General features: G+C 38.3%; 1 protein-coding gene across 5 annotated transcripts in view; it reads left to right on the top strand.

The window, feature by feature from the left end:
* The window catches only part of LOC132155084 (rho guanine nucleotide exchange factor 4-like), a 45,413-nt gene extending 23,381 nt beyond the window's left edge, over window positions 1-22,032 (top strand). For 4 of the 5 annotated variants that reach the window (XM_059563867.1, XM_059563866.1, XM_059563865.1 and 1 more), the window contains 10 exons: window positions 8,614-8,759; window positions 13,827-14,003; window positions 14,671-14,865; window positions 15,080-15,259; window positions 15,345-15,577; window positions 18,361-18,490; window positions 18,580-18,711; window positions 18,819-19,062; window positions 19,802-19,879; window positions 21,011-22,032. In XM_059563867.1, coding sequence (XP_059419850.1) covers window positions 8,614-8,759; window positions 13,827-14,003; window positions 14,671-14,865; window positions 15,080-15,259; window positions 15,345-15,577; window positions 18,361-18,490; window positions 18,580-18,711; window positions 18,819-19,062; window positions 19,802-19,879; window positions 21,011-21,168 — 1,673 coding nt within the window. In that variant the 3' untranslated portion in view covers window positions 21,169-22,032. Of the gene's footprint in view, window positions 1-8,613; window positions 8,760-11,409; window positions 12,350-13,826; window positions 14,004-14,670; window positions 14,866-15,079; window positions 15,260-15,344; window positions 15,578-18,360; window positions 18,491-18,579; window positions 18,712-18,818; window positions 19,063-19,801; window positions 19,880-21,010 lie in introns of those variants that run through there. The other variant, XM_059563869.1, reaches the window with a different exon arrangement.
* Window positions 22,033-22,574: the final 542 nt, after the last annotated feature.

Here is a 22,574-nt window from a genome sequence, read left to right as displayed (position 1 = left end):
GTCACGATATTATTGTTAAAATTATTGTTTCGATACCGATACCTAGTCAAGAATTGCGATTTCGATACTTTTTCGATACTTTTCCTGAAAAGGGAAAATACACTCTCAAATATAATTGCTTTGCTTTATTTTAAAACCGGGACAACATTCTATTCATATAACACAGTAATAAATGAACATATGAACAGCAGATATATTAAACATTTTAACAAAATATGAAATATCAAAATATAAAAAATAAAATAGAGCAATGACATTCAAGGTAAAGAAATAATACATTTAGCAGCATTATCTCAGTTATCATAAGAAACATAAGCGTGATAAATTTATCTTGATTCTGAACTTTGAATAAAAATATGAACAGCGATTATATTAAACAATGTTTCTGAACTCAGAAGATTAAATGTCAAAAGATAAATATTATCAATTTAAGCAATGCCATTCAAGTAAAAAAAAAAAAAGCAAATAAAATTTTGCAGCAATATCTCAGATATTGTAACTTATTCTGTCAGTTGTGCAACCTTTTCTTTCAGAGGAGAAAACTCAGCCAGTGAGCTTCATCTTTATTGAGCGTCATCTTTTTCTACAAGTCGTGGACCGGCGGCCACAGTATCACTTGTGCTCGCAGCCTAGTGATGTGCGGGTCGGGTTTTTTTCCAACAAGAGGGTCCCGCTTTTATTAAATTATTTGGCCCGCCCCAGCCCGCAAATAAAGTAAAATTTCGTTACCCCCCCCCCCCCCCCCCCCCCGACCTGCGCATCAAAGACATCACGGAAGATACGTTGCTACTAGACTCATATTTCTTGTTCACTGAAGTTCCTCCCTCCACAGTAGCGCGCGACTAAGCATGTAAATCTCGATCAGCAATCAGCATATTTAGCATACCGCACATAACTCAACTTTAATCCCCGATTAAAGTGAATATTATATATGAACTGTCTGACGAAACAATTAAGATAATAATAATAATTCATTACATTTATATAGCGCTTTTCTAGGCACTCAAAGCGCTTTACATAGTCTGGGGGTATCTCCTCATCCACCACCAGTGTGCAGCATCCACCTGGATGATGCGACGGCAGACATATTGTGCCAGAACGCCCACCACACACCAGCTTACTGGTGGAGAGGAGACAGAGTGATGAAGCCAATCAGCAGATATGGGGATTGTTAGGAGGCCATGATGGTCAGAGGCCAATGGGCGAATTAAGCCAGGATGCCGAGGTCACACCTCTACTCTTTTCGAAAGACATCCTGGGATTTTTACTGACCACAGAGAGTCAGGACCTCGGTTTAACGTCTCATCCGAAGGACAGTGCTTGTTGACAGTATAGTGTCCCCATCACTACACTGGGGCTCTAGGACCCACACAGACCACAGGGTGAGCACCCCCTGCTGGCCTCACTAGCAACTCTTCCAGCAGCAACCTAGTTTTCTCAGGAGGTCTCCAATCCAGGTACTGACCAGGCTCAGCCCTGCTTAGCTTCAGTGGGAAACCGGTCTTGGGCCACATAAATAACAAGATGTTAATTATGCAAGAAAACCTCGTGCTTTGTTCATCTGAACAACTTATTTAAACTATTTAATGCGATTATGCACACATTTTAGTAAAGCCAAATCAGTTTAGTAAAGCCTCTAATGCAGCCATCTCGCTGTAGTGCTTTTTTGCTGCAAAAAACACAGACGTCCATAGGGAGGCACTGGAGGCGTGCGTTGCACACACCAACATGTCACCAATACGTCTCTTACAAATCTGGAATGCAGTCATTCTTTGAAGTATCGATACTAATAAATTTAGAAATCGTGACGTTTTTAATTTCCGAGAATCGCGATACTTTTGAAGTATCGGTGCACCGTGCAACACTAGTGTTCATGCATGGGGCCTTAATATGGTAAACTGGATAAAAACATGCACAAGTTAACACGCTCAGATGTGTGGATGGTCACAGTTATTGTCCTTTTCAGGGACTGATTCTAGGCTACATACTAGAGTTTTTATGTACTGTACTCAGTTTTGTTTTATTATGGGAATATTACAGGTTCAAAACAAATTACATTCAACAGAGAGAATTTATAGCTTTGTCTTGATTAATAAAAAAATAATTAAGACGTATCTTGTTTTCTTAAAGAAAGCAAAAATTAAGCTCATGCTGTGATACATTGGAATTAAATGGGACATTTTTGGTAGATTTAACAACAGAAAAGCACTTACAAATGAACAATTAATAATTTTGAAAATAACTTCCAATACATTAAAATACAGTGTTAAAAAGTATTATTTGAACTGTAAAGTTGTTTACATCATTTTTACAATACTTTTAAGGTTTAAATTGGATATTTTGTAAGTGATTTTTTCACAAAATCTTATTAACACATGTTGTTGCTAATTGAAATAGTATTTTAATAGATTGGCCTTATTTATTTCCACTGTAAGTGCAACACTTTATCCCAGATTTTTTAAGAAAAGGAGGGATTAAATAAATTTTTGTGGCAATCAACATTATTCCACAAATGCTGTCGATTTCGTACTGAAACGAGAACATTTCTTTAACTGAATTCAGCAATGTAAATGCAATACATTTATACAAATAAGGCTTTTGAGTTCTAAAAATGTTGAATATTGGCATAATTTTGTATTGAGAAAGTCTCATGTTTAAGCAGTACATCAGACTCAAAAGTCTCCTCACTGATTCTTCGTCCAATACCTCCTTCAGGTCCAAAAGCTTGAAAACGAAACCCAAACCCTGTCCTGCTTTAAATCCGAAGCCAATAATACAAACAGATTACATTCTCAATTACATCTTCACAATGTAAAGCATTATTCTCATTTACCTCGATTTCACGGACCGTACTCTCATCGCCAGAACAAAGGATCTCTCAAGGGGTGCAGATCTGAGTCTAACTCAATTCTCTCCCATCTATTTATAATGAATGAGACAGGAAGAGATATGCTTGGCCAGGTCTACTCTTCCTCACTGGTTTACTGAACACTAATAAATAATAGCAATCCTGTCGGTGGAGAAGCCAGCCATCTATAACAACAGAGAGTGTTTTCAGTGTTCTAACGGCAAATGCATGAAAGGGCACATTAATGCGCAACTGTGGAGTTGATAAGCGTCTAACCAGTTTTATTGAAGCATTTTGGTCACATTGTTAGCTCAAAAGTGAAAGTTAGGGAAATGCAAGCTTGTTGTTATAGTTCCCCTGAGTGTCTGCTAACAATCTTCAAACTGCTGATTTGTTAAGAAAGCTTTTTTTGATGCTACATGTGTTTTCAGTTCTGGTGACAAGTGCGAAAACAAGAAATTTTTGGCAACAAAAAAAAAAAAAAAACTACCCCAAAACAAAACAGTAGAAGTGAATCAGATGCTGGCATAGAATAGTCCTTTGTTTTTATTTAATGAGTGAAATGATGCATGCAACTTTTTCTGTTGCATTTCATCGTTTTTCCTTTGACTTTTGTTGAACGTCATGTTTTTGGATGTACTGTGATGGGACGGAACATTTTTTAAGGGACAAAGGATTCAGGTCAAATGGTTATGTGTGCTTATATGTGAACACCTTAGGGGCCTTCCGCTTAGAATGTGTTTTTATCTCAAAATGTGAGATGCTCAACAGTGGAATAAAAAGAATACAAGGTCTAAAGATTTGAATAATGCTCAAAATGTTGTAGAATGTTAGATATGCAAATGCAGTTGTCAAAAATCTAGCACATGTTTACATAGAAAAACAATGTCACAGGTTTGGTCATTTAATATGATGCTATGTTGATCTTCGTGGTGTGTGAGCCACATTCTCTCCATATGTATCAGCCAACTGGTAAAAAGATGTACCTGATCAAATATTCCAACTGCTAATTAGTGGATTAAACCTCTTTTCAAGTGTGGCTGTACAAGTGTAGATCATTCAATTTCCTGGCTGGGGAAATGGTTGCGTAACCTCAGGCTCCCTGTGGTAAACATTTGTATCTTGTGCGAGATCGGTTACATGCTAATTCCAGTTTTTGGACACAAAATATAAAGTACCGTACATTCGTATACTTCAAGTTTTGCTCTTAAAGTAATGAATAGTACATCTGACAAATGTTAAAATTATTATATTAAGGTCCTAAAACAGGGCGTTTTATTGTTATTCATACAAAAGTCTCCCAAATATAAGAATAGCCTAAGAAGGGACCCTTTTCCTAAAAAGTTTTTAGTATTTGTAATATTATAAAGACACACTGTTTGCTACATAAAATAATTGCCTTTTATATTGCCATTGTGCTGAAGGTAAAAACAATTATATATATATATATATATATATATATATATATATATATATATATATATATTAGGGGTGTAACGGTATGCAAAAATCACGGTTCGGTACGTACCTCGGTTTTAAAGTCACGGTTCGGTTCATTTTCGGGACAGTGAGAGAAAGAAATGCAAACATTAAACTGCAGGTTGTTTATTACTATACACTTTTTTTAAATACTTTTTAATAAAATATATATAAAATAAAAAAAGAATAAGAAATAAAATACTACTGCAAAGTTCTCCACTAAATAAAATACTCTCAGTCTCAAACCAATATCATATAATAAAATATAAATAAATAACTATGATTACAGTGCAGCATTACCAATCCCAGCTTGTAGGCCTGCTTCAACAGAACCGTGCCGTGCCTGCTGCTGTAGGTGACAGGGAGACCGCTGACAGACCAGGCTCTTGTCTTCATGACAACAATATCTATACTTCATGTTGAACATAAATATAAAGCCTACTGATATAGGACACCGTCAACAGTATTGACGGCAAAAAAGACTATGTTTGACAGGTGCAATATTTGAAAATCGATAATTATTAATTTATTTTTTAAATTACATTTATATCTGAATTTATGTCAACCTATAGACTTTCAAACATCAAAGTGTCATGAATTAATATGTATTTGTGTACAAAATGACATATAAACATATTTTCCTATTCTATTTTGCCTGGAAACGCTTCCAACACGCTTGCGTCGCGTGAAAAATAGGCGTCGGTTCTATTTCTAGCATGCACGCGTTTTCCGCGTGGCTCGAGCCGCGCCTAAGATGCGCGTCTCACGCAGGCAGTCTGCAAGCTCTAACCTGTTAACATGGGAGCCGAATTAAAAACGTACACCCCACGCAGCTGAGATGCTTGCGGCACGCATCCAGTGTGTCGCCGGCCTTAGAATCAGCTGCAGGGCAGGAATATATATATATATATATATATATATATATATATATATATATGTGTGTGTGTGTGTGTTTGTGTGTGTGTATGGTGTGTGCGGTGTGTGTGTGTGCATATGTGTATATACAGGTGCTGGTCATATAATTATAATATCATCTAAAAGTTGATTTCACTAATTCCATTCAAAAAGTGAAACTTGTATATTATATTCATTCATTGCACACAGACTGATATATTTCAAAGTATATTTCTTTTAATTTTGATGATTATAACTGACAACTAAGGAAAATCCCAAATTCAGTATCTCAGAAAATTTGAATATTGTGAAAAGGTTCAATATTGAAGACACCTGGTGCCACACTCTAATCAGCTAATTAACTCAAAACACCTGCAAAGCCTTTAAATGGTCTCTCAGTCTAGTTCTGTAGGCTACACAATCATGGGGAAGACTGCTGACTTGACAGTTGTCCAAAAGACGACCATTGACACCTTGCACAAGGAGGGCAAGACACAAAAGGTCATTGCAAAAGAGGCTGGCTGTTCACAGAGCTCTGTGTCCAAGCACATTAATAGAGAGGCGAAGGGAAGGAAAAGATGTGATAGAAAAAAGTGTACAAGCAATAGGGATAACCGCACCCTGGAGAGGATTGTGAAACAAAACCCATTCAAAAATGTGGGGGAGATTCACAAAGAGTGCACTGCAGCTGGATTCAGTGCTTCAAGAACCACTACACACAGACGTATGCAAGACATGGGTTTCAGCTGTCGCATTCCTTGTGTCAAGCCACTCTTGAACAACAGACAGTGTCAGAAGCGTCTAAAGACAAAAAGGACTGGACTGCTGCTGAGTGGTCCAAAGTTATGTTCTCTGATGAAAGTAAATTTTGCATTTCCTTTGGAAATCAGGGTCCCAGAGTCTGGAGGAAGAGAGGAGAGGTACACAATCCACGTTGCTTAAGGTACAGTGTAAAGTTTCCACAGTCAGTGATGGTTTGCGGGGGTCATGTCATCTGCTGGTGTTGGTCCACTGTGTTTTCTGAGGTCCAAGGTCAATGCAGCCGTAAACCAGGAAGTTTTAGAGCACTTCATGCTTCCTGCTGCTGACCAACTTTATGGAGATGCAGATTTAATTTTCCAACAGGACTTGACACCTGCACACAGTGCCAAAGCTACCAGTACCTGGTTTAAGGACCATGGTATCCCTGTTCTTAATTGGCCAGCAAACTTGCCTGACCTTAACCCCATCGAAAATCTATGGGGTATTGTGAAGAGGAAGATGCGATATGCCAGACCAAACAATGAAGAAGAGCTGAAGGCCACCATCAGAGCAACCTGTGCTCTCATAACACCTGAGCAGTGCCACAGACTGATCGACTCCATGCCACGCTGCATTGCTGCAGTAATTCAGGCAAAAGGAGCTGCAACTAAGTATTGATTCAAGATTCAAGATTCAAGATTTTTATTTGTCACATACAAAATTATATATAGCATATATAACCAGCACTGAAATGTGAGTCAGGTCCGCTCTATGGACAGTGCAATTATTAAAGAAAAACAACACAGATGAAAATATACATAAATATAGCTATGTAAGAATGAAATAAAAGTAAACAAAAATAATAAAATATAAAAAAGATGTACAGTACAGACCAAAAGTTTGGACACACCTTCTCATTCAAAGAGTTTTCTTTATTTTCATGTCTATGAAAATTGTAGATTCACACTGAAGGCATCAAAACTATGAATTAACACATGTGGAATTATATATGGAATTATATACATAACAAAAAAGTGTGAAACAACTGAAAATATGTCATATTCTAGGTTCTTCAAAGTAGCCACCTTTTGCTTTGATTACTGCTTTACACACTCTTGGCATTCTCTTGATGAGCTTCAAGAGGTAGTCACCTGAAATGGTCTTCCAACAGTCTTGAAGGAGTTCCCCGAGAGATGCTTAGCACTTGTTGGCCCTTTTGCCTTCTGTCTGCGGTCCAGCTCACCCCTAAACCATCTCGATTGGGTTCAGGTCCGGTGACTGTGGAGGCCAGGTCATCTGGCGCAGCACCCCATCACTCTCCTTCTTGGTCAAATAGCCCTTGATGCCTTCAGTGTGACTCGACAATTTTCATAGTCATGAAAATAAAGAAAACTCTTTGAATGAGAAGGTGTGTCAATACTTTTGGTCTGTACTGTACATTGTAGAATTAAATATAGAACGCAAAATAATGTGCATGAAAGGAAACTGTAGTCTTAAATATTAATATACACAGGGATGTAGTATACTGTAGTGTTAAATATTAAGATACACAGGAATGTACAAGAGGCAAATGTGCAAACAGGTTGACTAAGCGCACAACTCTCTGCAGGGCTTTGAAGTCTTGACTGGAGCTGTTCCCATACCACACTGAGATACACTGAGTCAATACACTTTCTATAGCCCCTGAATAGAAAGTTTTCAGGATTGCTAGTGAGACCCTGAATTTCCTCAGCTGTCGCAGATGGTACAGTCTTTGCCTGGCTTTATTAACCTGTGTTTGAAGTGATTGAGTTTGAAGTGACCTGTGTATTGAGTGCTGTACATGCTTTTCATGTTCATACTTTTCAGTTGGCCAAGATTTCTAAAAATCCTTTCTTTGTATTGGCCTTAAGTAATATTCTAATTTTCTGAGATACTGAATTTGTGATTTTCCTTAGTTGTCAGTTATAATCATCAAAATTAAAAGAAATCAACATTTGAAATATATCAGTTTGAGTGTAATGAATGAATATAATATACAAGTTTCACTTTTTGAATGGAATTAGTGAAACAAATCAACTTTTTGATGATATTCTAATTATATGACCAGCACCTGTACATATGTGTATATATATATATACATATACAAATACACAAACACACACACACACACAAACACACACACACACACATATATATATATATATATATATATATATATATATATATATATATATATATACATATATACATACGCACCTCCAGCACCTCCTTGTGGATCCCAGTCTGAAAATCCCTTGGCCCAGATAAAGCCATTTTTTCCCCACATAGAAGGAAGCACCATTTTGAGATCACATGATCAGTCAAAACTTTTTTTTTTTAAACACTTGGTTGTTCATTTATAGGCCATTGCTTAAGTCCAAGACCAGTCATGTTGACCATCAAAACAAAAAATGACTTATTGTAATTTTAAACAAGGTAAATGTGTCATATACTATTTCAGAGTTTTAATGCAAAATGACAATTTATTTATTGCGATCAAGACAGAACCTTTTTGCATGTTTAAATTTGGCATATTAACAAACACAATATTATTGCAAGACTAAGCTGAATCTTCTTTGAGCTAGACCCCAAATGCTGCAGGAGTGACAGTTTTGTGCTTTACTTTTCAGCCTTGGTGATAACTGATGGACCGCAGGATAAGTCTGGCCTTGCGGATGAGGTAGGGAGTGAAGATGACCTGTACAATGAGTTTCGCAGCTCCTCCAACCGATTCGGACACCCAGGAGGAGGAGGCGAGCAGCTGGCCATAAATGAGGTAGAACATACAGGCTGTCTATGTGTTAGTCTTCATTTGTGTTCACAGATTGTGCTTCTGTTTCTCTCTCCATAGTAAGACATTCATAGAAGCTGATTTTTTCCTTTCAACACTTTAAGAGCAGGTAGTCTGTGTTTGAAACCCAAGGCCTTACAGAGACAAAACAAATTGTGTTTTTGTATGAAGATAACTGGTTTCTGACAGGCTTTCATGGCACTTTAGTTGAGTATGTAGCTGTGCTCTTGATTCAGTGTTTATATATGTTGGAATTCAGTTTACTACCCATCTTGTTCCTCTCCTGAGGCTTGAGACCAACAGAATGACCTGCTCCCTCTGGACTTCTCCCTTCATCTTCTGCATAACTGAGGATGAATCCTTGTTGTAGGAAGAAACTGTTATCTACAAAGCATTTCAGAGAATATGCAGAGTTTCTGAGTTTGATTTAGGACTCTTTGGTATAATTTTTAAACGCCGCTCAGTAACTCCATTCAGCATTTTAGTCAGAAACAGCAGGAATATCTAATCAACAGCCGGGCCTCTACTTTGTACTGCAACTATACTAAAAGTGAACTTATAGGTATACTGATAGTATTTAATTAGGTATACTAATTAAATACTTGAAGCAGTTTTAATACACCTTGAAGTATAGTCTCTATAGTAGTATAGTAACTACTAGTTTAGTAGTCTTATGCTGCAAGTATACTCATAAGTTTTCTTTAAGTGAACTTTACATCATACTTTAAGTATAATACTATGTCCCTATTTAGGTATTAATTTGTATATGTTTTGTTATATGAATATCTAAACATAAAAAACATCAAAATAAATAACTGGGTATCTGCTTGTAAACAAAAAAAAATATTCTAACGTCATGCAGTCTTTTTTATAAACACTTTAATGTGGGTAAGTTTCATATAAAAAAAAAGAAAGAAACATTTTGAACAAAAAGCTAAAAGTGACTATGAACTGAAAAAAAGTCGATTAACACCCCAGAGCTCTTCATGAGTCAAAATTTTATTCCGTAATGTTGCACAGTTTTGATGCCGTTTTATGTCTGATGACTGTGGCCCTGTCCCAAAGGCACCCTCCTAATCCCTCGCGGTCTTCCTCTGAGTCCACAGTTTCATGACGTAAAACTCTTTGACTGTCGTGTAGCAGTCTGCTGCAGAGTTCGCCCCAGTGCGGGCACGGCAGAAGTGTGTATTGAGGGCGCATAACGGCCACAAAGGGGGTGCTCACAAGCACTGTGAATGGGACATCCTATGGTCTAGTGGACTTAACGGACACGCGCACATGGCGGCCATTGTAAGTCCGCAAGACTGAAAGTGCACATGAAGTGTTCCATTTGGGACAGGGCCTGAGTTAGATTACTTGTGGAAGCAACTGTTGTTTTGGTTTCTTCTTCGCTTGTGTTTTGGAAATTCTGTTCAGAAGATGAGTAATAGCGCCCCCTACCGGATAACACTGAAAACATGGGTTCCCAGAGCACAAGTATAGCTCAAATATATTTTGAATTTTTATAAGTGTAAGTTAAGTGCTTAAATGTCATTTTAAGTAAATTTCTGTGAAGTACATAAAGCACATTTCTGAGAAGTACATAAAAAGTAGACAATGTATACTTTCCTATTTTAAGTGTAAAAGAAGTAAACTTATAGCACACTTGAATAAACTTCTTAATCGCTAGGGCGTGAATGATACAGTACCTCAAATCATGATCATAATAATTTTTACCTGGAGATCTAAGCTTGCATTATAGAAGGGATCTGAGGCATATTAAGTGACTAGAATATAACCCCTCAGCAGTTCCTTGTTCGAGAATAGCAAGCTTTTAGGGTCAGTGTTTAGCCAGTTCTTATATTATGGTTATAATAATAGTTTCCTTCAGATTTGGCACCAGTTTTGCGGGTAAAACAACAGTAGAGATTTGGGCCGCTAAGCAAACACCCATAGTAGCCTAGTAAACTGCAAAAAATCTATATATATATTTTGTATTATTTTTTTATGTAAGAATATCTAATATTTCATTGTTTTAAGCATAAACCTCAATATTTTTTGTTAATAAATCAGAAGTAGCAGCAGGCCTTTTCTTCTGTATTGTGATTTAAGATTAATTATTGTAAAAAAAATGAGACTTGGTTCCATTGTTTGTTGACTGGATGGAGGCAGATATGAATGAAAGCTTGCATGCAGTTGTAAAAACTTTAAGTGGACTAAATGACTGGAAAAGTCTGGTATTATATACCATACGGAAAAGATCCAGTTATGGCATTTTGATACAAAAAAAAATTACAAGGTCAAACAATTGTACAAAATAAAACACAGCAGGTTAGTGGAATCAGAGGCCTTCACTAATCCCATTAGCTGTGCACAAATTGATGCACGGGAACAAAACGAGTGAGGATGACTGCTTTAATCCTTCCTCACTGACACCGGTAAGGAAATGAAAGCTCAAGAAGTATTTGGGACCTCATATATAGCGTTTAATGAATATCTCTAGCAGCATTACCATCACTGTAGGACTGCCTCAGGAGATGAGCAGGACTTGCTTGCTTTAACACAGGAAGTGCGGCTGATGGGAAACCAGCTCGTCCAATAGAGACGCGCCTGGATAGAAAGGATATATTGTGCTGCATTCTCTCGCATCCCACCCCCCATCGCTGTCTCTCTCCTGCTGCCGTTAAGGCCGGCCTCCTCTACTGTGGTATCCTGGATACACTTCACAGCACCGCCAGCCGATTGGCTGGGAAGGATAAGAGGAGCAAAAACAGAAGTCAATTCAGGGAGATGGATGGACGGCTAGAGCCGCTAAGCACAGATGCAGCAACCATTTCTGCCCCTCAGCCTTGCGTTTTGCAAAAGAGACGGTGAAAAGAGAAGGGATTTCAAGTGCGTTAATCAGACCCAAGGGAATTTGCACGGCAGTGTGTTTGAGCAGAGCAGGAGGGCGAGGAACGAGAACAAGGGGGAGGCAGCGAAAGTGAGCACGGAAAGACAAAAAACAGACAGGAAGGGACACTAAAAAGCATAGAAGGAGAAGAATACATACACCCCTGCTCCTGACATCAGCAGCTGAGGGGAGTGTGGGACGAGGAGGAGGAAGATAGTGTGCTAGCGAGAGAAAGAGAGAAAGAACGAGAAGGGAACGGAAAAGAAGTGAGCAGGTAACTGTGGACGTGGAGGCTCTTCCCCCTCCCCCTCATGTTTCACTGAGAACACAGAGTGGATCCGGTTGGCAAACCGTGTGCCGTCGAGCATTCTTGCACAGACCTCTAGGCGAGGGGGCTTCCGTTGCCATGGCTCGTGGAGGCCATCGAACGATGTCTCGGCAGGGCCTGGCTCACTTCCTGTTGCGGTGCAACCTCAGCCCGGAGACCCAGAAGGTGGTGGTGTTCGTCATCATGATGTTGCTGGTCATCATCAACGTAGTGCTGATGTTCCTGCTCGCCTTTCAGTAAGGCGCAACTGCAGTGAAGAGAAAGAGCGAGGGGAGGGGTGGAGAGCAAGAAGAGGAGGAGGAGGAGGAGGAGGGAAAGTTGGTCCTTCTCGTTCACTCGTGGATGGGTTTTCAGGATGCAGACATCACAGTGCAGGTAACCGGAATGGGTGGGACTGTATGTGTGAGGTTGGCGGCGTTCAGCCTGAAGTAATATACTGCCACAGCACCATGTTAATTATTTACCAAACCGTAACCACTCTTGAGTGACTTGTAGGGGTCAGGCTTTGATTTCATCTTTAAAGTCATCTGAGGGCATCTTCAGATGTTTTGTCTGCTTCTGTGAGTATGTTTGGGTGTTCACGAGTGGAAGCCTGTGAATGTCGGTGCTTGTTTTGTTGTGTAACTGTCAACTTGTGGATCTCTATGCCTTGATTCTGACTAGCTGGCACAATAAACATTATGATGACTGGTGTTTTTGGCCCATGTGAGGCTTTCTTTAATGCCAGACTATCCCAGAGAGATCTGAATAATCCTTTAGCCGGTGAACAGGACTCTACAGAAAAAATAGAGGTCACACTGGTAAGCTTGACACAGTTATAGTGAGGTTATAAAGTATTTTAGTAGGGCAGCATGGCATCTTGGTGAGGAATAAATATTCAGTAGGAAACAAATAGGAAATTCAACCACTGAACTTGGCATGGCTTGGCTCATCAAAAATGTTATTCTGATACTAGAATATCCAGACTAGTTCTCTTTGAAAAACCTTGTTTATTCATAATCAGCACAATGATTCTCATTTGTTTTTATTGTATGTTTGTACAGTAGTGCCTGGGCTGTTTCTGATAGCATCTTTGAACAAACCAAGATGCTGCAACTCACAGGCCGTGAAGAGGAGGCACGTGGGAAAATTATGTGGGTGTGTCGCTAGGCAACAGTGTACATAGGCACATCTGTGGTGATGAGAATTCTGGGCTCTGGATTCAGGGGGTGAATATTCATCCTTCAAGTCCATCAGTGCTGTGAGCACAAAATATGGACAGAGTGTGATTATTACGTCAGCACTGCTAGATCACACATTGCTGTGCAGCAAAGATGGTTTGATGTAGGCTCTTAAGCTTGCCAGAATTTCACTTCATTTTCTCTGCAGCCATGCTGAACAGTATGGCAATATACACAGGTTTTTTTGTTTTCTTTGCCAAATCAATACTTGCAAGTAAAAAGCGGCAACTTAAAATGACCGCTCAGGGAAAAAGCAAACTGCAGACAGAAAAGCAAATAATAATAGAAATAAATAGCAATATTTAACTGCATAAATTTGACTAAACATAGCTACTTTAATGGTATTTTTGCTACTAAAGTTTAAATTAGAGAATCTATTACAAATGTATATTACAAAACCTAAAGTAAAATCCTCACAATAAAAACTGCATGTTGTTGTACTGTGTGTATTAAAAAGCAAGAACAAACAAGTGTAAGGATTTCCATGTATTATTTATGACTTTTTATTTACATACACATTTGCTATCATACACATGTTGAAGATGTCTGTAGTTACTGCTCTAATATGATCAGTTACTTTATACAGGGAATTTGTTATCAATCAGTTTTGCCTTCAACTTGTGTCTCAATAGCTGATCAGTGATGGCAGTGTGTGTGCCGAGGCTCTATGGGACCATGTCACCATGGACGACCAAGAGCTGGGCTTCAAAGCTGGAGACGTCATCGAAGTAGTGGACGCCACAAACAAGGAGTGGTGGTGGGGCCGGGTGCTGGACAGCGAGGGCTGGTTCCCCGCCAGCTTCGTTCGGGTAAAGGAGAACAGGCTTCCCACACATAACAAAAAATTTGATTACTGTAACATTACGCCATCACTATTACATTAGGCTCCATTGAGGGGCCGTCAATGCAACAGTGTTCTTTTTGCCAAGTACATTGGTAAAAGCCACTGCACAGTGAACGTTTAGGGCAAAATTTATTAAAATTGACTAAATTTACTAAATAGAAGTTAGAGTGAGGCCACAAGCCCATAAAATGGGAGTGGAAAGTTTTGCAAGTGGTCTAATGACAATGTGCAAATTAAAGAATACAGACGCAACCAGATTATTTCCGTAATGATCAATGCAATCTACAAAGAATCAGCGATTGTAACAGCCATTTCAAACACAGAAGACAGGCTTTTATTGGACATTAAATAATAGCGCAAATACGTGGAAATTGACTACCGCAAACTTTAGTAAATTTTGCATCTGCAATGGAAACTTCTTTAAATGCAAACGCAGATATTTGTCAGCGCATTTTTTTGTCAGCACAGATATTCGTCATCGCATTTTTCACTGCGTCTCTTTAGTAAATCCTGACAGTAGCTTTTTGAAGCTAAAAGAGGGTTTGCACTGGCATAAGTTGTTAGTACATCTGGCCCATAGTCACCAGAAAATGCCAGATATTGCATCATGATTCTCTATGTATTATTGGTAGTTACGGGTGAACCAAGATGAGCCCATGGACGAATACTTAGCCCATCTGGACGTTGCCTCGGAAGGGGGTGGGGCCAGCATGGGGGACCCCTTAGGGCCCGGTCTGCCCTGCAAGGAGCAGATGAGAGCCAACGTCATCAATGAGATCATGAGCACAGAGAGGGATTACATCAAACACCTAAAGGACATCTGTGAGGTCAGTTTACCACAGCTCTGATCGATGGGTTCTACTTCAGCATGTAGATCTTGTTACATAGCAGTAGTGTCTTTATCCAGTAGAGTCACTGGGCTCTCTGTTTACATGAGAGAGAATGACCTGATTCACATCAGAGTAATGAGTAAAGCTGCTCCCTGATCCAAATAGCTTTGTTATAGCATTAAACCTTTGACATACTCACTTCGGGTTTCAGGGCTATATAAAACAGTGTCGGAAGAGGACAGACATGTTTACAGAGGAGCAACTGCGCACTATCTTTGGGAACATTGATGAGCTCTATCGCTTCCAGAAGAAGTTCCTCAAAGCCTTGGAGAAGAAATTTAACAAAGACAATCCTCACCTCAGCGAGATTGGCTCCTGCTTCTTAGAGCACGTAAGCTGACATCGATGTAGGCGTTAAGGTAGGATGCAGTTAGGTTTGGATTTTTATTTTGTTCTCTGTTTCTTTTTCCATCCAGCAAACAAACTTCCAGATCTACTCCGAGTATTGCAACAACCACCCCAATGCCTGCGTGCAGATCTCCAAACTGATGAAGATCAAGAAGTACGTGTTCTTCTTTGAGGCCTGTCGTCTGCTCCAGAAGATGATCGACATTTCCTTGGATGGATTCTTGCTTACTCCTGTTCAGAAGATCTGCAAGTATCCCCTGCAGCTGGCTGAACTGCTGAAGTACACCAACCCACAGCACAGGTACTGAGGTCTAGGGTTAGGGTTAGCGCACATTATAAAAGTTACACATTTACTACACTCTCAAGCTGTCATTGAGTACCCATTCAAAAGATGCTAATATAAAGGTGTACCTTTTGAAAGGGTACTGCTCCAGTGATAACTTTTCAACTTTTTTTCTGAGAGTGTACTGTGTGTCCGCACTGATATGTGATTTATAAGAGTTATAAGATAAGATATAAATTACATGTAGATTTCTTTGTTGTTGACTTTAATTAATAGATATCTTGAAATTAAGCTCATCAGCACATTTTATCACAGTTAGTGTAAGTTAGTCCCACCCCCGAGCACAGATTGGTTCAAACTGTACCATATTCAACCAATAAGTAGTCATTTGAACTACTACTTAACATATTGCTTTTGAAATATGAACGAAAACAAAGTTAATGTGAAGTCTGTTGCGAGTGCATGGATACAAACACAAACTAACACATTTGCAAAAAAAACTCTCTGAAAAAGCACAAAAAAACACACAACAGAGAACTTTGAAACAAATCAAAACCAAGGATGAAACAGTGGTACATATCAGATAAAGCACTGGAATTTATGTCTTGGGTAGTGATGGGATTTATGGCTCTTTGAGGGGATCGAAGATCCGTTCCTTTCAAAGAGCCGTTCTTTTGCTCTTTTTAAATATTTAGTCAGTTTTAAGAAGCCAGCTTGGAGGCATCTCAGTTTATCCTGGAAATAATCACTGGGAAGAATGATGAGGTGAGATTTGTAGTCAAATAATTAAAACTCAGATATCACACACCAATATCTGAGTTTGAATTATTCTGAAATATTGATTATTACCTCATTTGTCATGTGTGGACTATATTCCATAGGGTTGCACAAATCCCTCTGCTTAGACAGTGACATCACTATTTTGGATTTACCTTTAGTACAAAGTGTGTGTGTGTAAAGCTACGTTGACTTATGTTATTCATACAATACCTACTCACGAATAAACATCAAAAACAAAGCCAGCTGCAATGAATTTCTGTGCAAAACAGCTTTTACTACAAACACTTCCACACAAGAACATTGTTATCACACAAGAACATTTTGATAGAAAACAAAAAATATTTAAAGTAGATAAAATTAGAATAAATAAAATGGAAATGTCTACATACTACTACTACTGTAAACTTTGCAAATAGGACATCAGCCACTTCAAGTCAAAGAACAATAACAAAGTGGGCTGCAATGAATGTCTGTCCAAAACAGCTTTTTTTCAACGCTCCTACCCAATGACAGAGGCATGCAGGGTTTTTTTCCACTGGAGTAGTCACGTGAAGGATGCGTGCACAACTAATAACTAATATCATCACGCTATAAAGGGTTGGCCTGCGCTGGGGTGCGCCCCTCCCCCTAACTGTTCTGTCTCGCGGGGGAGCTCATTTGTGTGCATCTGTGTGAAACGCATAGGAAAAAAGAACGACAGAAAGAACGGCTCCCCTCCAGCCGCGACTCGGCTCCCATCGTTCATGTTCATGAGCCGTTCAAAAGAATCGGTTCGTTCGCGAACGTCACAACTCTAGTCTTGGGTCGCAAGGCGATGTCCCGGTAAAATCAATTCTGACACATATTACAGTCATCAAATCTCTCATTTATATTATGTCTATTATAAATAAATAATTATACAAAATATATAGTTCAAAAAGATAGTTGGCACTGTTTTTCTGTTCTGTTGCACTCTGAATATTTCTCACTCATTTTGTGTAGTTTGTGAATCATTTGAACTGTTTTTGCACTGTATTGTTGAAGACAATTTGTGCAATTGTTTTACTATAGCCTATGCTGCATAGTTTGTGTTTATAGTTCATACTCAGATTGAAAATATATTTCTCAGAAGAAGAAAAAAACTTGTTTTGTTTTGTTTTGATTATCAAATAACACTTTCCGTTTGCTTTACATATTAAAATGTTTATGGACACATCTCTAATGTTAGTTAACGAGATAACGAGCGCAGATAACAATATTGTAATAAATGGCTATAATTTGCTTGGGGAATGGTATACAGTATCTAAACAAAATTTTATTTGGAAGTGTAAAACACCCAGACACAACTTTCTAAAGAAAAATATCCAAACTTTAGGAGTTTCTGTTTGAGTACACAGTAAAAAACACCCAACTGTTGCTTGCATTTTTCTAAAAATTCAGTAATTTCATTCATTCTTTGAGAAAACGAAAGTAAAATTGAGACTTTGAATTACTTAAACTTAAACTGTAAGTCCTCCTGTTTATAATGATATATGGCACTTGATGCTGACTGCTAGAATAGGTCTGAAAAACAAAGAAAAGTGCAGGTGTGTCAGGCGCCCCAAAAATGTCCTAGGTCTTTAAGGGTTAAATAAAATATACAATTATTTGTGTAGATGACACTTAAGGATTTCTCCATATCTACTGTATGTACTTATGGCAGATTTGTGTTGTAGTGCTCTCACTCCCAACAAAATAACTGCATCGAAACATGGCATATATGCACATCTGTAATAATTAAGAAATGAAACATTCAGCTGTGCCATCGCAGGAACAAATTACATTCGTAAATATATTCAAATAGAAAACATGTATGTTTTAATTTATTCCTGTGAGGGCGAAGCTGAAATTTCTAATAGTTGGTCTAAATGCACACTGTTGCCTAGTAGATTCTTACATTTCTAAAAGGAAAAATCGATATAATTCATCAGCACTCATAGATGAGATGACCAATCGCTGAATTTGATTCACATATTGCTAACCTCATATATTTTTCTTTTCAGAGATTATAAGGATGTGGAAGCTGCCTTAAACGCAATGAAGAACGTGGCCCGACTGATCAATGAGAGAAAGAGGCGTCTGGAGAATATTGACAAAATTGCTCAGTGGCAGAGCTCCATAGAGGACTGGGAGGTAAATTACAAAAGCATTTATTATAGTGTTCACACACTGTTTCACTCTGGAACTGTGTGCTCTCACAGGCTCTTTTTCCCCTTCATTAGGGCGAAGACATCTTGAGCAGGAGCTCTGATCTGATTTTCTCAGGAGACCTGACCAAGATCTCCCAGCCACAGGCCAAGGGCCAGCAGCGAATGTTCTTTCTCTTTGACCACCAACTGGTTTTCTGTAAAAAGGTCAGATTCACTATTATTGATAGCAGATGCTTTTTAAGGAGTTCCAACCAAGCAGTGTTAACGTAGTTATTTTATAAGATGTTTTACTGTCTTGACTGGCACCACAGGATCTGCTTCGGAGGGACATGCTGTACTACAAGGGTTGGTTAGACATGGATCAGATGCAAGTGGTGGATGTAGAGGATGGGAAGGATAAGGACTTTAACGTAAGTGTGAAGAATGCCTTGAAATTATGTTCTCCTGGGGGAGAGGAGGTCCACCTTCTGTGTGCCAAGAAACCCGAGCAGAAGCAGCGCTGGCTGCGAGCCTTTGCAGATGAACGGGAACAGGTCCAGCATGACCTCGAGACAGGTGAAAAGGCTCTTAAAAACATAAATAAATGCAATGATTTGATTGTCTTCGGTCTTTAATAAAATGTAATATTTTTATCCTGCATCATTTGTTCTCCATCAGCAAAAATGGATGTAAATAACAACTTGAAATCATATGATTGAATTTACAGTTTCCACAAAAATCTTCTAGAATTACATCCTCAGTCATTTCTAAAGTGTCAATACTGTCAGTACCCTAGTAACCGCAGAGCAACGGCCTGGCAACCAGATTTAATGTAGTATTATATATTATTTATTTACAATGGCTTTCGTTTTCATTAATGTTTTGAATTTGTTTATTTATATATATATATATATATATTTTTTTTTTTTAGTTTACCTTTTTTGACTTGTCATGACTTTAGTCATCTTGTGTGATTTATTATTATTATTCTTTTTTTATAAATCGTTTTTTATTTATTTTTATACTTCTCTTTAGGTTTAATGTTTTTATTTTTATTATTATAGAATTTTTTTTTTTTATTTCACTTCAGTACTAAATTCCAGTTAGTTCATTTAGTACTTCAGCTTTGTTACAACTATCACTAATGTGCATTCAATCAGTGGCACGAAATATTTGAAATATATATTTTATTCATGTTAGCTGATTTTAGTTTTATATAATGTTTGCTAATGACATAAGTATCAGTCAGTTCCCTGTAGTTGATTAATCGATCATCTAAAAGTTGATAAATGTTCTCGCTTTGTCCTCAAAACAGGTTTTACGATCACAGAGGTCCAGAAGAAGCAGGCCATGCTGAATGCATCTAAAAGTCACCCAACAGGGAAGCCCAAAGGTGAATTTCAGCGTTTGTCACGTTGATGTGTCTTTTTGATTATCATATGCGAAATATTCAGGATATAGTGTGGAGACTCATTCCAGTTGAGCATGTAGTGAGTTGTGCTATGTGTGGTCATGGTTTATGTGTTCACAAGCACCTGTTTGACCATGTTTGTGTCGTTTCATTATTATTATACTGCCCTGGAGCAGCATTAGCTTTACAGCACCTTTTGGCACTCAGAACTCCTTCACTTCTTCACCCACAAACTTCCAAGTGCCTACGTTTTCCTGAACCTTCAGGACCTCTGGCTCCCAGGGCCACCTTAACTTCACCTCTCCTCCCTGAAGCCCCCAGCGTAGGCAGGGGCCGGGGGTTAGGGTGCCCCCTGGGGTCCTGCGCAGGGCAATATCCTGGGTGTCCCTTCAAAGTAGAGAGCCAATCGAGTAGTCCAGGGTAATTCCACAGTGTGTTAGTGTGACCTATCTGCTTAGTTACCTGAGGCTGGGGAAAGATATAGATTTTCTGATTATTCATGATCATCATTAGAATATCAGTATTCACTCTTTCAAAAGATCAGTTCTTTTGAGTGAATCAGAAACAAATGGCACAGCCAGTGTAGCCTACTTGACAAACAAGTGAATCTTTTAAAATGGATCTTTTTAGTAAATCAAAAAAATTCAGAGCCAACAGTGTAGTCTGATTCACAAATAAATGACTCTCTTCTTCCAGTTCTTTTTAGTGAATCAAAATGCACAGCACAACCAGTGTAGCCCAGTTTACACACAAAATAATCTTTTGTTTTTAGTATATCAACATTCAGAACAATATAATCTGATTCTTCATAATCAAATGAGCTGGGCGTTTTTACAAATCACTGAACTTTCACCACTTTTCATGGGAATTTATAACTGAAATATGTGAGTTTGCAATTATAAGTGTTCACAGAGCATTTTTTTATGATTCAGTTATTGTATCTGGAAATTAAATGGCATGATTTTTTGTTATGCACAAGATTAGCGGAGGTGAGAATCACTTTCATATGAATGATAAAATGGAATTAAATCAGAAAACCTGTTTTGGTACCTGTTCTCCAATGACTGAAATCTCTCAGGTCCTGACTGTTTGTTTATGTCCTCCTCCCCGCAGCTGTGACCAAGCCCTACTATGACTTCCTGCTGCGTCAGAAGCACCCAACTCTTCCCACCTCCCTGCCCCAGCAGCAGGTCATCATGCTGGCCGAACCCAAACGCAAGACCTCCAATTTCTGGCACAATATCGGACGCTTGACACCGTTCAAAAAATGAAAGACTCGGTACATTTGCGCTTGTGCCTGAACTCGTGTTTTTATCCCAGTGTAACGTTTATTTTTATTGTCCTATTGCGAAAGCACTTTATGGGTTGGTTACAATCATGGCATCACTCCCAAACTTTGTGGAATCTTGTGGGAGGCCATTCCTGCTATGTTACTAGTAACGTTGAAAAAGACAGCTACTACTGCTCTACCGCTCCACTTTCCGGCGCGAACACGACTACTGCTGCAAGTCATCATACGGACACATTTTATCGAAAGAGCCCTGCTTGAAGAGAGGACTTCTTTTTATGTTGGTTAATTTATTTTCACGTTTTCAATGTATGCCAGCTATCCACAGTGCCCAACTACTAGCTTTGTATGTAATTTGATACTTTTGTGTAACCCGTGATGACATTTCAAGTTTCAAAGGGTTCTGCACAAGATAAAACTAGACCATGTTGAGATTTATTACTGTATTAACTTCCTGAGGGCTGGCACTCGAAGTCCGTCGATATCATGTCTGTCGGTGTATGCAGCTATCAACTTCTCCCAACTTTCTCTTCATTGAAGCCTCCAAAATGAATCTTAGATGACATCCTGTTTCCGATGAGTGTTTCATGTATGTAACTGATTCTGCTCCCTAATGACTCCTCTGTAACAAACTTCACTGGAAGTCATTCCAAACATAAACCAGACATTGTGATGGGGGATGCATGAATTTGCAGTGAAACTCGATATTTTCAACCAAATTCTCAATATTCTTTGATTCTGATAATGGTACTATTATATTAAAGACTATGTTTGACAGGTGTCAACTATGTATAATAATCTTTGACCACAAAACAAATTCTGTTAATAAAAAGCATTTGTATGTGTTCTGAATCTGACATCTGGTGAACATAAAACTGATGTTTATTTTTATTGTTGAAATACTTTCTATTCCAGCTTAATGTGCAATGAAAACTATAAATACTGCAGGTTGTATTCTGAGTATGGGTCACCATACTTGGCCGAATGTCACTTCACTAATTATTAATTATTATCACTAATTATGTCACTTCACTAAGAGCAAGCCAACCAGTGCTATTTTAGCATTATTTATATAATATTATAGTATATTCTTTTTATATTTTGAATAAGCTTTTATTTTATACTTTCAGTTTTATATTTAAAGGTATAGTTTACCCAAAAATGAAAACAGTGTCATCCTTTTTGGTTACTAAAATTCTTAAAGAAAAACTAAACAAAAACTTATTTTGTGTTCAACAGCTGAAAGAAAATCATACAACTTGAGGCGAGTAAATGACACCATTTTCATTTTAGGGTGAACTATCCATTTTATATATATATATATATATATATATATATATATGTGTGTGTGTGTGTGTGTGTGTCAGTTAGTTGCTGCTAAGCCAACAT

This window comes from Carassius carassius, chromosome 12 (assembly GCF_963082965.1).
Source record: "Carassius carassius chromosome 12, fCarCar2.1, whole genome shotgun sequence".
Taxonomy (NCBI): Eukaryota; Metazoa; Chordata; class Actinopteri; order Cypriniformes; family Cyprinidae; genus Carassius; species Carassius carassius.
This window is presented reverse-complemented; position numbering and strand designations above follow the sequence as displayed.